General features: G+C 38.8%; 1 protein-coding gene across 1 annotated transcript in view; it reads right to left on the bottom strand.

Moving 5' to 3' along the window:
• ofcc1 (orofacial cleft 1 candidate 1) overlaps positions 1-18,398 on the bottom strand; it is an 83,858-nt gene that overhangs the window by 23,417 nt on the left and 42,043 nt on the right. The window contains exons 19-21 of the mRNA XM_044104453.1: positions 6,098-6,352; positions 2,699-2,951; positions 2,126-2,289 (exon numbers count right to left, since the gene is read on the bottom strand). Coding sequence (XP_043960388.1) covers positions 2,126-2,289; positions 2,699-2,951; positions 6,098-6,352 — 672 coding nt within the window. The remainder of the gene's footprint in view (positions 1-2,125; positions 2,290-2,698; positions 2,952-6,097; positions 6,353-18,398) is intronic.

Below are 18,398 nucleotides of genomic sequence, written 5' to 3'. Positions count from 1 at the left end.
AGCAGAAGGCATATTGATTGATACCTCCAGATGAATGCACACAACCAAAGTGTTATTTTTGTTTCGCCACACACACGGGTTGCATGCAGCCAACCTCTAAAAAAGAAACACCATGTCTGTAAACAAATGCTTTGGCCGACCATCAAAACTGGGAGACCTTGTGCCCTTCCACAGAGATTCTAGTCTGTCAAAGGGTAATCAGCTCTCAAATAAAAACAACATCAAGGAGACAAGGCTTTACACAAGGAGCTGCTACAGAGCTTTGAACTCAGCATTATTCCCCATCGCTCTTGGGAGAGGAATGTTTGTAGAAGCTTGACCTCAGACACCAGGAATAGCATACAATCATTTTCATCCTACACTTGTATTTTGCTTCTCATTCATTTATGCGGTCGCTCTCTTGATTATCTCTCTCACAGTCTTTTCTTCCGTGCTCCTCAAAACAGATTAATTTCGCTGTGGTGGAGAAGCCCTGAACTTCACTCCAGTGTTCTTAAATGTGTGGGTCTGACCTAGGTGATGAAGGTCAAGTGTAAAAGTCACCATAGGACATGTGTATGTTATATTTTGGAATACAGTTTAGATCACATTTGTGAATAAGCATAAAACAGCTGTTTCAAAGATTGCTTTATGTGTCCGCAATTGATCAATCTAATTGTATGGAAGCATTAAAGATCTGTATGAGTCTTATTAAACATAAATTATCAGTATCAATATTCCTTCATCAGGGAAACAGCTTTTTGCACATTTCTTGGAGAAAAATAAACAGTCAAATTGATGTGTTATTGAGATTAAAATAAATTTATGGATACAATATTGAGATTTGAATGATGATTAATTTAGTTAAAAACAAAACAACATGAACAAATAATGAAACTAGCATCTACTTAAAAAAGAAATCTAGAGGAAGCAAAAGAATCAGTTAATTAAAGCTCCAAGGTTAACACTTTATTTGAAGGGATGTGCATAAAACTGGCATAATACTGTCATAAAATTACATAACCTCTGTTATGAGCATGAATGAGTCTTTGTGAATGTTTATGACTGTTGTTTGCACTTTTAATGCAAAGCTGACACTTTTAATGCACTTTTAATGGAAGTTTTAGTACAATTTTGCAATAAAAGTGTTATTATTTACCGAATACTGTAAAGATGGCAATTTTAATGGAATGGACTTTATAAACAACTTTTAGTACAACTTTGCATTAAAAGTGTCATTATTTTCCAAATGACACTTTGTGACAACAGTCATAAACATTCATGAAATGTTCATAACAGGTGTTATGTCGCGTTTATGACAGTGCCATAAATGACACGTCATAAACAAACAAGTTTTACCGCTCTAAGTTTATCAAACATCATTCTTCCTTTAACTTTGAGGATATTTTGGGGTTCTAAATGTCTGACATAACCGTAAGGGAAAGCTGCAGATTCAGACATCTTTGATCCATCAGTTTCCTGCACCAGAATTTTATAATGAAGGTTGTACCGGATCAGTGGATGCACTTATTTTTTTTTTTTTCCAGAACCAACTTGTGTTTCTGCTCTGGTGCCATCACCTTCCTCTCACCATGTGACATTAAAAGCCACTCTGGATGCTTCAAAGTTTCCAAAATTCCAAAACAATAAGTAACAATATCTCTCATGCTGCGTACAGCTGCCTTCCTACTTTGCGTTCAAGTTAACTGTAATAAACTCGTAAAGTCAAAAGTGAGGCTACTTCGTGTGGAATTTGAAGACTTAGTGACTGACATTTCCTTTTCCTTAAACATTAACGCATGAATCTGGTCTGTCTTATCAGCGTTCATGAAGTTTTACAGAAAACATAGATGAAAGATGAATTATTTTTATCAAAGAGTGGCTAAACACAACCTAAATGTAATTAACTGACCCATTTAGCTGGATCCCAGATAAGCCTCCTGCCTACGGAAATTAGACGGCACCACAGCCACAAATCGCCAAATGATTTACTTGGAAAAGTAAAAGGATTTCCTTTCATGTTAAATTCCTAATAGTGTTTTCTCTCACACATGAATGTGGAAAGAACAGTCCTCAGATGAATACCAAGAGATGTTTTGAAATGCTTCTTTTGTACATTTATTTTTATTTTTTTACCATGTCTCACCTGAGAAGGTAAATAGTGAGAATAGTGATGGAGAGAAGGACGTGGACCGCGTAGAGGAACAGAGTGATGACCACTCCTGCTGCACCGGATCCATCCGCTCTATAGAAGTGCCAGTAAAGCTTGGCTGCATCTCCTACTGGTGTGTCCGGACTGTAGGCCAAATGCTTGAGAGTCGACATTTTGAAGAAAACGGCAAACTAAATTAAGGATGCCAGATGATTAGACTGGACATTTACAAGACCAATGAGCCCTTGTTCAGACTACAGATCACAGAATGCAATGGATCTTCACAGATTTATAGAGTAGACTGTGAAATCAGACATCTTGGATTTATGTTCTCAGTGCAAAACAGTATTTAACATGTGATTTGCGATACTACATATTGTTTAAACTCAAATGAGGTATACCAGCCTTACAAGTAAAAAAAAAAAAAAAAAAGAAAGACACCCATCTAACCTTGCACAGATTTCTTCCCCTACCTCCCTTTTTATATAATTTAAAGTCACTTTGCCAGGATAAAGTGAACTCCTATTTAAAGTGCACAAGTGTCCAAGTTATTTTTAAGTGACTTACCCCGAGGACGGCGTCCACAGCAAAGACCGCCAGGGGGTCGAGGACTGTCCACACTCCCTGAGCCATGATAAAATTTGACGTGAAGGAAGGGAGTGAGCCAAATATCAGCTGACAGCCCCATCTGATCAGAACCAGCAGGAACGTTACAGCGTTCAAGGTCAGGGGACCCACCACCACCATTGCCAGCTCCTCTCGGGTGTGGAGCAAAGAGCTCTGGTAGATGAGATCCACTGTGTGTGCATGGAAGTGAAATCTGAAGAGAGAGGAAAGTGTCAATATGCATGTACCATAATAGTGTTTGTGATGCTTTGCAGCTGAGGGCCAGCTGGTTCTGGCAACTCAAGCTCTGCATTACATTGTTTGCGGTTGATTCAATCATTCTTAATTAGTCTGATGACAATAATTATTATTAGCTGTTAGCCTCGCTGGTCACTGATTGCCTTGGACGTTAATCAATTTCCTTCCGATCAAATTATATTCAAGTTGCTCAGATATATGTCAAAGTCACCTGATGTGTTTGCAGACAAAAAGATGGGGCTTTTAAAAAGTTCCCGTTTGAAAAGTTGGACTCCCCATTTACAGCAAGCCTCATGAGCTTCTTAATCTTCCCATCAGCCAGGAGGAGGTAAAGCGGTGGTGGCCGGGGACAGGTCCAGTTTTCCTCATTAATTTCCATCCGATTTGCTTCAAGAGTCAAGCATCTCTCAGATTCTGTCCATTAATCTGAAGAAGAGCTCCATTGTTTTTTTTTTTCCCCTTTCTATTTTTTTTGGCAAATCTTTATGCAGAGTCAAATCTTAAAATTTAATAAGGAGGCCTATGCATAGTTAACAGGATGACGAGGAAGAGGGAAGAGGGGGAAAAAAACCCATGCAATTTTCAGATGAATTTGAATCTTACTGTGAAAGTGGAACGAGACTATTGCCATTATTTAAATAGACAATATCTATCTTAGGAAATTGCATTTTGAATTAAAAATGTAATGCAGACAGAGATGCATGTAGGAAATGTTAGTTAATTTATATTTACACAGGTATGCATGTATTTCTATTATGAGGTGTTGTAATTCTTTTTTTTAACGTAAGTATCCTTTTGGAAAGTGTGGTTCATAGCTTGGGGGATTACTAAATCACATCTTTCTTTCTGTTTTCATTTTCAGAAATCACCTGCACTTATCTCATAAATGTATCTTTGTATGATAAATGTATATTTATTTTAGACATCTGAAAGGAATTCTGTCTTTCTAATAAAACTACATGAATTGAAATGTTGCTGCTTGTGTTACAGATTGACTTCAGTCTTAAATGGCCTGCTTATATCCTTTAATGTTTAATTGCACGGCGTGTTTTTTATTTGCCTTGGGAGTTTCACATTAGATCCGAGGAATAATTTATCCCAAAAAATTACAAATAGTAAACGAAGATGTTGTAAGACATTTCCCAGGCTACAAAGACCTACTGTGCCTGTAGGGTTGGAACGTATCAGGTTGGTAAGTTTCTGATCTCAAGTTAGCCACGCCCACCGAGAACAGGAAATGTCAGGCTTTTAGAGGTAGGTGTCACTCTTTACAACTCTAAATCATAAAGATTTACACTGTGTCTGTTAGTAGTTACTATGCTGATCACATAGTCTATATATTACAGTCCTTCACCTCCAAAAAGCATTTTACTGTAGCTCCCAAAAGGTCCAATTTCACCTGGCCTTTAGATGCTTTCTTGTGGATTTGCAGGTTTAGGTTGGAAGTGGACGAAGCCTGTGGTTCCGAAACAGGCCAGAGCACAACCAAAGTGCAAAGGTCATTGATGGCAGCTTGCAGATAAACTAGATAATGAATTCAGGGTTGCTTGGAAACCTATGATATTCTCAGTCTAGTTTCCAACGTTTAGGGTCATTCCTGTTGCTCTTTTGTCTCAAAACTCTGAAAATCCAATTGTTTAGAAAATATATATAGAATTTAAAATAAGGGGTTGTCATAATGAAGTGACCTTGAGCAAAGCTGAATTTTGCAACGTTGCAGACTGATATCACACTGAAGCTGTGACTCTGGCATTATGAGGTATAGTCATTATTACCCAACTGTGCCTGTGTGAGTGTGTGGGTGTCTGTGGTGAGTTTGGCAAGCTAAGGATCCTTGTTACGCAGTCACTTCTAAGATTTAATAAACATGAATAAATCCTGTTATGAAATTCACTTAATCAGAGCGCAGGAGAAAGTTGTTGTTTGTTTTCCTGTCAACCTGTGGAGATATAAAAAGCAGGACAAGCAGGTTTCGATTCCCTCACATAAAATTGCGTTTTGAACGATGAGGTTGAACACAGCACACCGCGGTACGAGCTGCGCACCAATTCGCATGAGTGCATCTTGGCAGAAAAAGAAAACAGAAAAGAGATTCCAAAGACACCAGAGACACGTCGGTGAAGGGAGAGTTTCCTGTCACCACGCTGCCCACGCCGACTGTCACTTGGTGTCTCTCCCTCTCAGTGGCCACTACCAGCTCCGGCCATTGCATGGAGTGAAACATGCTCGGAGGTAGAGTGGCTGATTTGGACATGTGGAAGTTGTCATCCAGTGTCGACCCCCTCTGTTTTCACATTTTTTTTCTAGTCCTCCTATCTGCCCCCTCAGTCTATTCTTTTTTCACTCAGCCATGTGGTTTTTTTTCTGTTTTTTTTTTTTTTTTATACCCTCTCTCTGCTTCTCCAGTCAGTTTCCATGATTTAACACATGATGCCTTCCCTAACATGTTATTGTAATAAAAACCTTCTTGTATACTTGTTTGCAGGCAGCGTTCTTTTTATTGTGATAAACTAAATCAGGGCCATATGTTATTGCAGTGTGATTTAACAGCTCTGTGGTGTCTTATTGCTGTTTATTATCAATGCTGTACACCAAATAATAACAATAAATTCCTTCTAAATAAAGTCTTTTGGGACTTGAAGCTGTGCAATGAGCTAAGTCCCACAGCAATGGATGTTAATATTGACAGAGTCTTGTTAAAATGTTAATAGGGGGATTCCAAACAGATGATTTGGGTGTATCCAGCGTGCAGGTTTGCCAACATATGCACACTCACAAACCCAGACGCAATCATGGTACGTTTTTCAGTCTCTTCTCATTTTGTTATCCACTTCACAGCCATCTTTTGCAAGCATGTTTTCATGCTTTTTACTGAGCTTCCATGCCGTGCGTGTGTGAATTTGTGATTGGCCATTAGGCTACAGTATTCTGCAGTAATCTACTGTACATACTGTATCGTCTTCCCCTTTTTACTAATTTATTTTCAGGGGCACACTCCGTGTTGGTGAGGCTATGCGTCTCCTTGTGTGTCTGCACGCTGCGTGTGTGTGCGTGTGTGTGCAACGTGTGTGTGCAGGATCATATCAAAGGAGGCAAACTCACTTGTTGACAGGAACAGCAATGGCCTGAAGGTAGAGCCACTGGCTGCAGTAATGCAGGTAAAGCCTCACAAACCACATCAAAGCCAGCAGCAGAATAATGAGGGCGAGCTGTTGAACGGAGTCATGCCAGCGTCTGTGCGGTTGTTGCTGTTGCCACGACAACGGCAGGCCCAGCTCGGATGGCAGCATGCGCAGGGCGAGTCGGGCTCGATCCGACAGTCGTGGGGGACGTGATCTCGGTGTAATTGGTGATGATCTGATGTGATGAAAAAACACAATTTCTTCTTTATCAATATGTGGGAACATGTTGTTTTAACCATGAATTACAACTGTTATAAACCTGTTAAATGTGCATAAAAGACGCATGCATATGGAATCCAAGTGCATTTATTCAGTGAGGAGGGTAGGGGGATGAATATTTACTTTTAGCACAATCCCAATGATTGGAACCCCTGCACACTCCACAGTGTTTCTGTATCATCCAAACTCCTGGGAACCGTTAGTCTTCCTTTACAAAGCTAACTCCACATGTTTTCTACAAGATTTAAAACTGTGTGCTAAGTAGAACACGGAAGTGTTTTTTGTGTCGGCTTTACCATTTCTTCCATATGTTTTGGAAGATATACATTATTTTTTATCGGAGATGCTCTGAAATAGGCTCCCAAGACCTTTGGAAGAAAAACAGACCTTCACCATGACAGATCCAATTCATACTTGGGCATAAGAGGATTTTCTAAAAGAAAAATTTTGTAAGGCAAAATAAATAAATAAAAAAATCAGCATCACCTATTTTTGTTACAAGAGATAATTATTAGAAAGCAAACAGGATTCATAAAAAGTCCCTTTATTTCCATGTTCCTAATGTTGGCATTTGATGGCAACAGATGCACAAAGAACAATTGAGCTGTATTCTCTGTATACATTGCACTGAGTTATCAGTTTGATCTACACATGTGAATTTGTGTATAACACACTTCATTGTTTTTGCCATTCATTGAATATCCAAAGTCTTTTTTTGTAGCTTTCATTAAGGGTAGGGAAGTCTGGTATTCAAATTGACACACATTCAAGCATGTACACAATGGTGCAGTCTCTCTATCGCTCCCTCACGCACAACACACACATACACAAACAGATAGGAATCCCTTCCAGCAATGTTCAGCTTTCCTCAGCACCTCTGTGCCGCCCTTTGTCAAGCCTGCTCAACTATTCCCTTTCATACAGAGGGCCCAGATGGAGCACTGTGAAGCAAGAGGAGGAGAGAAATGGAGACAGGAGATAAGGAAAGGACAGGAAAGACAAGGAAAGGAAACGTTATACAGCAATTAAATAAAAAGATATATATATATATATATATATATATATATATATATATATATATATATATATATATATGCATATATATATATATATAAAGAGAAAACAAATCACCAAAAGCTGAAAGGGGGAGGGAATTAACTTTGCTCTTAATTCAGAAAACTTGAGTTTTTACTGTTAGTTTAAATATTAATTATTACTGTAAATCAGCCAATACAAGAGGCTGTGTGCAACCTTTATCATCTGACTAACAATAGTTATAATACTGCAAGAAAATGCTTGTTTACAGTGCAGCCATGGTTAGCACTGCAGAATGTGGCTCCGGGTCTGTGCCTGTGGACATCCCTGTGTCTCACTACTGTCTCCCAGAGCACAGTTGGAATTCACTTTGTAGTGCTCATCTTGGGAAAATCACACACCGCCTTAAGACGAAAAACAGAATCAATTGTGTTGCTCCCACACCCCCCCTTTACCAAATAATTAGGCTAGGCTTACATCAAAATGAGGCGCTGCATTTTATTTCCTGCTCGAATCGGTGCAAGAATGCCAACTCTCAAACAAGCTACTCCTTTTTCTTCCTTTTTTTTTTTTTTTAAATATGCTCTTCTGTGAGATGTGCACACTTTCTGAAGTGTTAAATTACTTGGAGTTGAAGTTCCTCCAAGCATGCTTACAACAGCAGCGGCGTAACATGCAGTCCATGTGGGAGAAGTGGAGGTTTATTCACAAAACGCTTCGTCAACGGTTTGGGCTAATAAATATTCACAGGTTGGCCGAAACAAACAAGCACAGAGATGATGCAGACGTTTCACAACAGCACAGACCTGTCGAGATTTTAATTGGTTCACCTAAAACTGTGCCTTCCTTTACAGAATCAAAAATTGCATAAATGATATTAGTTATTTTATAAAGAAGGGAATTTTTTGTGCTTTGCTAATAACAATAAATCCTAAAGAAATCAAAATATGCCAGTTTTCCGCTCGACTGTGTCTGATTTACATACTGAAACATGCATTAAATGTAAACTTAGTCTAACTTGGATCACACAAAAGCCTGACCTTATTTGGTTATTTATTTTATATATTAATTCTTTTCATTAATGAAGAATTAGATGAAGGACCCAGATATAGGCTTTGAAACTGCTCTGCTTTCAAAAGAAACCAACATCACTACCACCTAGACTTTTTTTCTATATTTAATACTTCTCAGAATAAAAAAAAACAAACAGAAATTAGTATTGCAGAAAACTTTTGCTGCACAAACCTAAAGTTAAGTGTGTTTTCATACAAGTTAGCAATAAATAATACCACCAGAAAAGAGGACACAGGCGGTTTAAATTTGTGGCCCTTGCTGCTCTGTAATGGTTTCGACAGTGCACCGCGAGCGTGGCTTACAACTACTTTCTCCATGTCGATAAAAGTGGAATTACAATGTGGGCAAAAAACAAAGAAGCAGTGTTTGCCTCAGACACAGGCAAGATGCTACCCTGTCAACTGTCATTAAATACAGACACCAAACACAACCTGACGTCCATCGTTCACATAATAAAGACATCGGTGGTGAGTGAAAGAGAAATATTTTTAGACACGTTTGTGCTGTGGCATCCTCCAAAGGAAGCTGGTGGGATGATGGAAATCTGTTACGTCCTCTAAATTTTGTTCACAATTGTGGCTTCAGTTACAAAATATCATACAGAAAAAAAAACAGGATTGGATGGCGGATGTGTAGGAATTTCATTTTGTGGGAATAAAGGACGTTTCACTGAAACATAACAGCTTGTCCTATGAATGACATACAGACCCACTGATGAAACAAAACGCTTAAATTGGCATTGACCGGTGTATAATGCAGTTTTTTTTGTTTGTTTTTTTAACTCTAGGTGCTTCTGTGAAATTGAGGCTAAACGGTGTTTCCTTGTTCTCTTATCAATGTTGTTTCTTCCCATGTCATTTCAAAAAGGAGTCATTCTCTCCTGAATGTGTCAAGGCATGTAAATTAGATTTATTTTGTGTGAATCTGTAAGCTTCCGAAGAAGCAGAGCGCCCCTTGAACTGGTTCTCTCAGGTTCCACCCCTAATGGTTGAATGGCAAGACAACAAAGTGGAGCAGTACCTTTAAAAATAGCACTAAGTGAATTGCAAGTATGGACAAGTCTTAAATGGCATGGGTAATAATAGAAGGAAGGGTGGGGAACTGGAAGAATACAGTAGAGTTACTTTTTAAATTGCACAGTTAAGCCTGAGGGTAAGTGAAGGTAACCTGCAGATCTCTTCTGAGCTAAACCTTTCAGTGAAGGACCACTTAAAGTATTAAACTCATCCCTTTATTTTGAGGTCCGGGATTGTTCCGGCACTTTCCTGTTTTAGCCAGTGACGGTAATAAATGTACCAAAAGCGATCCGACCTTTCGCACACAACTGAATGATGTCTTGCTGTTGGGGAAACTGAGAAATGTTATAATAATAATAAAAAATTTAAGGTGATTAAAAAGACTTAAAAAAATAATAGATAACTGAATTGTTTTCAAAGTAGCCCAGATGCATAAGCATTGTGGTGATTAATACAAGTCCGATTATCTTAGTCATCAGTAGATAGGACTGAAGATACAATGGCATTTTTTTTTTTATTTCATTAAACAAAAATACTGATAAAGTGTTTATTTCATCTGTCCTCTGGTGGTTACACAATCTGGTTCTTTCTGAATTGTGTGTGAACATTCACAGTGAGTTGTTGCTTTCCATCAGCCACTATACAGGTTTTTCTTTTGTGGATTTACTTACATGGCTAATCTGACTGGAAGTAACACTGATGCTTTGGTTTGGTTCAGCCAGAGTCGCTTAAAACGTCTCAGCTTTTATTTTGCTGTAAGACTTGACACACAGCATGACTGACAAGTAGGTCAGACATTAAACGTTTAAAACTGCTGATGAATGACTTAGTTCCCTAGGTACTTCAAATAGGCAGTATTATGTATTTGCCACACATAGTGCCATTTTGTAGCAAAATCAACCAACTATGTTTCCTTCATTTGCAATAAAAATGCTGTATATTTAAAAGATAACTTAAAAGAAGTTGGACTTTGCAGTTTGATTGCAGCTTGAATTTGGGCCTCTGACTCTACAAGAAGATTCAACTCTTCCCAACACTCGGCATTCAGCACATCATCACAACCGTGCTCCTCCATTATACGTTTGACAACAATTCTTGGGAGAATTGGACTGAAAAGGTCCAATTCAGGACCCAGACTTGCGGTCCCACCAGGTGCTTGCTAATTGCTGCTGCCACTGGTCTGGTGGGGCTTAGCGGTGAAGGCACAAGGAGGGTTGTCCTGTTAGGAGGAAGCTCGGCTTGGAGACTGTAGTTTTGGCTGAGTTTGTGGAAATAAGCGGCACATTGTGAGAGCAAACATTTAATTGGCTTGAATGGCTGAAATGGGAGATTCACAGAATCCTGAAACAGCCATTTAGGCAATCACTGTATGTTCTTCACGAGGGAATAACATTTTAATGTGTTATGAAGACCAGAAATGGCAAATTTCACACAGTTTCACACTGATTGTAAAGCTTATTACAGGTACATTTTAAGAGAGAAAATTTGAGAAGAAGCCATTTTAACATATATGGTTGCAGAGGCATCTTTCCATTCTGGTATTGGAATATTTAGTATTTTTATAAGTAACCTTTTCAGCATGCAATTCAGAAAGCAATAAGTGAATTGACACAAATAACCAGTCACACATAGAGCTTGTATTTACTCTACACATGCATGATAGATGGCATAGTCACAGTGGAGCAATATAATGCAGAAAGCAATAAAATGAAGTAAAAGAGCTGAACTAATCCTAAGAAACATAACAATGAAACTAAATTAGTTTTTTTTTCTACTTTCCAAACTTTTTTGCTGGCAGTATGCATTATATTCACTTAACTGTTAACCTGCTCAATAATGAGGCTGCCATTTTTACAATCATGTTTCCACAGTTTAGTTTTTCTACAACACTGGCAATGAAAAAGTTGATTTCATATCCGGACAAGCTTGTAAGGGGAAGTTGAGTCAAGCCACGAGTTCAGCCTCAGCTCAGTCCTGCGTCGTTCCTCTGATATAGCTCCATATAAAATAGTCTTCATCATGATTAAATGTTTAAAAGTTGTGACTGTTTTGCAATAAATTTCCTTGAAAACATGTTTTGGCCCTCCTCAGACACCTTGGAACCGCTCATGAAGTAGCTGTTTCATTGCCGAGCAACATGTGGTGTTTTTATTGAGCCCCCGACCTAGAATGAGAGGGAATTAAACCGTGGAAATGCCAGGTCCCTTAGTGTGCTATAAATGAGGGAGGAAACATTTCTGGAGCAGATGCACCTGGGATCAACAAACACGCTGGAACATCCGAAGCACTCCTCATGTGATCGGCTACTAAAGCTAGCAGTAAAATCCTCTACATAAACCTTTTTAAAGAAAATACACGAATAATGATGTCAGTCGATGGGTATAACGTCAAATGAATTGTAAATGGTAAAGAAAAAAACAAATATATACATATTTTCTTTTACAGAAATCTATTCATTTATCAAATCGGGTGAGGTGCTCAGGGAGGGATGCTGCAGAGGCTGAGTATTGGCCACCTGAGAGTTGCATCAGTATTTAAATGGATTTCACTCCTCTGACCTTGCCTCATAACTGCAGGACTTTGTCACCAGAGAAATAGAGGAAAGATGGAGAGAGAAAATTTGAGAAAATTAGAGGCAGAGACGGCGAGATAAAGTTGGGATTAACAGGGTGGCGCTGAGATGGGAAAAGAAAAAATAATTAGGATGTTCAGTCATTTTTAAAAATATCCTTAAGATTGTGTGGAAATAGCTGAATGGTTGCTGAGTGATGTGTGAAGATTTTTATCATGTAACAGCATCCAGCTTAAACTTGCGAGACAGGTCAGATCATTAGTCCATCACACGAGACACACAGGACAAGTTATCATACACACTCAAAATTCCTTCAGAACTATATGCATTTAAGCTATAATGCATGCAGTTAGGATGTCTATGAAAGTCAAAATACCTGAAGAAACCAGAACCTTCTTACTGTAAGGTGTCTGTGCTTACAGTAAGCATCCGCACAACATCATGCTGTTGTCTGTATGTTTTGAGCTGGGAACGGTTGCCTTAGTTTTCTGCCACACAGGACAAAAACCTTTCTTTTTGGCTTCATCTGGACACAGCACCTCCTTCCAGGTGCCTTTAAAATTAAAATTGGGCTCATGAGAATTTTATTACAGTAATGGATGTCTTCTTGCCACTCTTACTTAGTCTAGACTTTTAGAGCATGTGGCCACCAGTTCCACTGTCAACAGATTATCATCCACACTGTGGATCTCTACTGCGCTGTCAGCATAACCATGGGATCAATACTGTCATTCGCTGGCACTCAGTTTATGTGGCAACCATTTTTTGGTTTATTTGCAGCTGTGTTAATCTGTGTCCTCTGTTAGATGATGAACTCCTCTCTAAGAAATGTTCAAAGCTTCATATGCTTTGAACACCTTGATATCACTCCCTACTAAAAAAACTTGTCCTCCCATAAGAAATGCTTTGTAAGAACTCAAACCTTAAAGTGGGGGCTCGTCCAATTTGTAGGTCGGACCATGACATAACATAACCCTGCCTCTCCATAGCTTTATCTTTTAGGGTTGTTTCTTCAGCTTATAGGGAGCTAAAATAATACACTACCCACAGTTTTAAGATTTTTCTTTGAACACTTCAAAATGATCTTCCATTTTTTGAGTTTATAAAAATTTTTTTGGTGGAAAAATATTAAATATTCATTACTGTTGGAGCAATTTGAACTCAATTGTATTTCTGTTTTGAATCTATAAGCTGAAATTGCTATGTCACATCTTGATTACACATGATTCCATAATTTGTTCATTATGTCATGAAAGCCACCTATCAGATAATATCACCACATTTTCAAGAAGGTTCACATTTTTTGGAGAAGACAGAATGCATTTGTATCCATCCTTTGGATTTTTTCAAGTGATTTATTGTTAATCAGGCATCCCTACAAATAGTTTCTGTCATCATTCTCCATCCGATGTCTTTCACTCATTCTTACATGTCAGTGGGAAACACATTTATTTGACCCAGACCACCAACGGGACCGGAGCCAGCTCTCAGCAGACACCCACCTTGCAGCAGATTAACCAATCATTTGGCGTTGGTTTGTCAGGGAGCTGACAGTCCTACTTTCCATAAAGGAAACAGCATGTAGACTTTGTATGTGTGTGTATGTCTGAGAGACCTGAGTTGACCCAGGGCAAGTCTGGCCACAAGAAAAAAAAAACAAAAAAAAAAACCCTGACATGTGCACCCAGGCCGAGGTAGCCAGCGGCCACGGTTTCACACATATGCACATGTAGCTGGACGTGCAGACAAGCGCAGGAGTTTCTGCCCTCTCAGCAAAGGAAACAGCACTGGGAAGCAGTGGAGCCTTGGAGGTGACCAAGATTGTCTTTATATTGTCTTTATCCACCTCTCCTACCAGCGTTACAGTGGAAATACTTGACCCTTGCCTCTGAGCTGTGAACCAGAGCAGATTGACAGCATGGATTTGGTGATTCCTTCCTCACTTTCTCTTGAAGTGTTTTGGATTTTTCATCAGAGAAAAAAAATAATAAAATGCAGATTCAATACAAGGCACATGATGCCAATCCACTAAAAGTACAATGCAAGCACCTCCAAGCATAGTGACTGCTCACTTTATTTCTTATCTTGTATGTGTGCATGGATACAGACTAAAACAGATGGAGGGCACAGAGTGACAGAGAGCCAGAGACACAGACTGAGGGGAGCGCTCTGATAGGCTCAGTCGGGGGAAACGGGTGGAGAGGAACGCTGGTCCCCAACGAGGCGAGCTAAGTGGGGGGAAATTAGGTCAGTGTGTTCCTTGTGACTCCACAGCAAGAACACGCATGTGTATAATGTGTGTGTTCTTGCTGGTAAAACTAAAGAGTCACACCGCACCAGAGCAGACGTGCTGTGTTGATCTGTCGGACTTTGTGTGCGTACCGGTGCATGCTGCAAGGTACTCTGATGCCACTGAACTTCTGCAGCGTCACTCCGATTGAATTCCAAAACTTTTCCTTGCGATTCACAACCAATCCAACTGAGATGGGAAAACAAGGATGTAACTAATCATAGCATCACAGTCAGTGATAAAATTGTTCAGAATAGGCAACAGTTGAATAAAGGTTACGTGACTTTTATCCCCATTTGGCCACGTTGTCTTCTAATTCACGTTTTTGGGATTAATGGAGCCTGCTTTCATGTGTCCTCTGGAGGACAAGGATGCTCCTCTTTCTGTAGCTTCCGCCGAGCTCTTGTCTCTCCTCATTGTCTTTTCCTGTCTCCAGACCAGGACACGTCACACATACTATAATTGATATGAGATTTAGGGGGTATATTTTAATGTAATTAGAATCTTGGTAATTGGACTAATTAGATCTAATTGCTATGTGAGAATGACTTTGATTAAAACAGGTTTTCTCTCCTCAAACCAGAGAAGGAAAAAAATAGTTGGGTGACATTGGTGGGATACAATGCAAAGCTAATCAACTGTAAGCTCTGATGGATGAAGATTAGATATAGTGATGTATAGTGGACCAAAAGGGGAAAAAAGTCAATATCTCAGAATCTCTTCAGGTAATTACTTTTAATACATTTTAGTCAAACTCAGAATGTTAAAAAAAATCCTGATAAATTGGCAAACGATCTGAGTCTAAGTATGTTTAGATTCTTGCAAAAGTACCAAAACGCTGAAATCAATAACACCAACTGTATTGAGCTAAGTGCTTTGATTATTCTGGGCAACATTCAGGAAAAACAAAAAAAAAAGACAGTTAAGTTACACATGCCAACATCAAATAGGCTGGAAGGTCTGCAGAAATCTCTCGCGCATGTTCAATTGGATAACAATGGCGTGGTATTTTTAACCATTAAGAATGGATCATCCTTATTTTTATATTTTTACCCTTTTCATCCGACCAGAATTGACTTTGTGTGTGTGTCAATACTCACAGTAAAGGTTTTCTTTGAAGTTGGACTTAATGGATTAGATGTGTTATCTAGGCTTTCACCACAACAAGCTTTTTTTTTAAGGCTAATTGTTGTGCCTTGCGGATAAGAAACTTAGACCTTGAAATATGAAAAGCATTCAAAAGTTGACAAAAGCTGATCTTGAACAACATTGTTTAGTGACACAAATAGACCCCTTAAACTTTTCTTTGTGTATCGTCACAGATCAGCTGTGACAATACAAAAATATTCAGTAAATAAAATTGGAATCTTATTTGTCCAATCATCACATAATTATGAAACGTGTGGAAAAAAAATGATAGACGGTTTTCACTTTTCTTTTTTTTTTTTTCAAATAAAAATCCAAAAAGCGTGGCTTGTATTTGTATTCGGGCCCATTTGTTCTAATTTGTAGAGCCATTTTTTTTGCTGCAGCTAGCTCTGATCATTTGTCTGGTTTGGCTCTACCAGATTTGCACATCTAGGAACTTCTAAGTCAATTTAAGCTTCCAAGTCTTGCCAAAAAATTTCCATTAGATTTAGATCTAGGCCTTTCCAAACCATGAAGTCGGTTTGATATAAATCTGCTTCTACGCTAAACTCTGATTGTCTGCAACTTCTCCAGAATTACCATGGGCCTCTCTTTGTAGTGATCTGGTTTCTTTAATAAATCAGTTGGTTTCACAGAATAGCATTTAAGGGGGGAAAAAATCATGAAGGGGAATTGAAATGTTAATTTGGAAAAAGTGTTGAAAACCACATATAATTTTCCTTCCTGTTCACAATTACACATTATGATACTATATGTTGTCGAAGTTTAAAATTCTTAAAGGAAAATGACTACTCAGAGATAGTCACTTTTATCAGTTTTGAGTCATATGTCTTTATTTTCATAAAGTATTTGTCTCCTTATCTAAACTAGAACTATTGTTTGGCCAGTTTCAATAAAATTATTCCCTTACATAAATATTTCATGGGGTTCTATAGTGCATATTAAGCTCAATACATCTCTGCACATTTATTTTACAAGCAGAATGAAGTCCCCAGTCTGACTTTTATAGAAATGCATTATCTTACCGCATTTCTGTCATCTGTGCGCTATCTGATCTGAATCTCCGTGTTTCCATGTGTTTGCTTAATTATGCATTAGCCCCTGATTTGCACATTTGTGTCAGGACGCCCCATAAAAATCTCGATGAGCTAAGCCTCGTGCGGCTCAATAGATGGCAGTAAGATCCCTCAATCACTGCTGTATGAATCCGCTTTGCACTTAAAGCACATGAATATGCAGACGTGTATGTGCGTATCCTGTGCACTCATGTAGACAATATATACAGAGCACATAAACACAAGCAAACACTCTCATGTGCACGCTCAAAGAAAGAAAGAAAAAAAAAATAAGCATACACATGTGGACAAAGCCAAAATAAACGGTGATAAAATGACAGCAAATAAAGACATAAAATGAATCCATTAAAAAAAAAAATACAAAAATCTTTTGTCAAGGTATCTGTGAGCCCTACAGTCACAAAGAAGCCCACAGCAATTCAAGCAGCACAGGGAATTATGGTCAGATGGTTTGAGTTTCATACTGCAGTGTCTCTGCCTTGGTTGTAAAAATTTAACACTTGCACTGTACCTTTCTAATAGTCTGATTAGGTGAGGGCAAGGAGGAGCTTTTAGCTCAGAGTTACTGTAAAGTGAGTGCTCGCAAAGATGAAATCAATAGCTCCAGCACCTTCACAGGGCGTCAGGGGAAAAGCTGAAGTTCTTACTCAATACAACTCGTGTGTATAACTGACAGCAATGTCTCATCTCACCCAGCCGACGACTGCTCAGAGGTAAAAAGCCGCACTATGAATAATCCTGAAAACCATTTAATTGTGTCCCTTTGTGTGCAGTCTGCTCGGCTTCTGTGCTCGTTTTGTATTCGCTCTTGCCCCCCTCGCTCCCCTCCCGACACAACACCCCCGCAAGACAGTCCCTGTGTCGTCATTTGTTGGCAGGATGCGCTGGTAATCATTCGAATTCCCTGAGTATGTTCAGAAGATGTCAGGGAGTAGTCTCTGATCTTGTTTAATATGTGACCAGCAGCTATAAATTACAAACGCCCAGAAATGCAGAAACAAGGGTACTCTGAAATCTCCTGGGAGAATTTGCTTTACGTTCCTCTTGCACATACAGAGTCTCCCTCTCCTCCCCTTAATTTAGTTGGAGTTCAAATGAAAAGCAAATACCTGTGACTTTGGAGTTGAAATTGACTATTTCACTTTTGGGCTGTTTTGATGCCCTTGCCTTGTTGCTTCAGATGAACATGACCAAAGTTGTTTGAAATTCTCTGGTCTATTTGTTTTTCATTTTTTAAATTAAAATGAAATGCTCAAAGCCACACTGAGGACAACCCCCCCACAAAAAAAAAGAAAAAAAAAATCACTTGGAAGTTTCAAAACTACTTTGTTGTACTTTGGGAGCAGGGAAATACTACACATGCAAAGACAGAAGCGAGAGCTTCATGTACAAAATAAATACAACACAAGGATTGTGTTCACCTTGTCTTAAAATGAGTTTGAATCTTTGTGAAAGAAATTGAAATAGCTATGATTTGCAATGAGTGATTTGGATATTTTCACTCCACAAGATTATTTTTAAGGTTGCCAGGGTCTTTGAAACACAATGTGGCCCACAAAATCTCAGATCATCCTCTGTACAGTGGGGTACTTCTCTATATCATCATAATACAGGTCAGATACAAATCCACCTGTTTGTTATTTGTAGCAGATTCTATTTTTCTTTCTTTCTTTCTTTCTTTCTGACCAATATGCAATACCAATTAAAGTCATAGAAGTATTTAACAAATGACTCCAAGTAAAATTGCCCCTTTTCTACCCCATTTCATCAACATCTTTCAGTCCCCTCCT

The sequence above is a fragment of the Gambusia affinis genome, linkage group LG21, assembly GCF_019740435.1.
Source record: "Gambusia affinis linkage group LG21, SWU_Gaff_1.0, whole genome shotgun sequence".
NCBI lineage: Eukaryota > Metazoa > Chordata > Actinopteri > Cyprinodontiformes > Poeciliidae > Gambusia > Gambusia affinis.
Note: the sequence above shows the minus strand (reverse complement) of the source record. Positions and strands in the feature narration are given on the sequence as shown.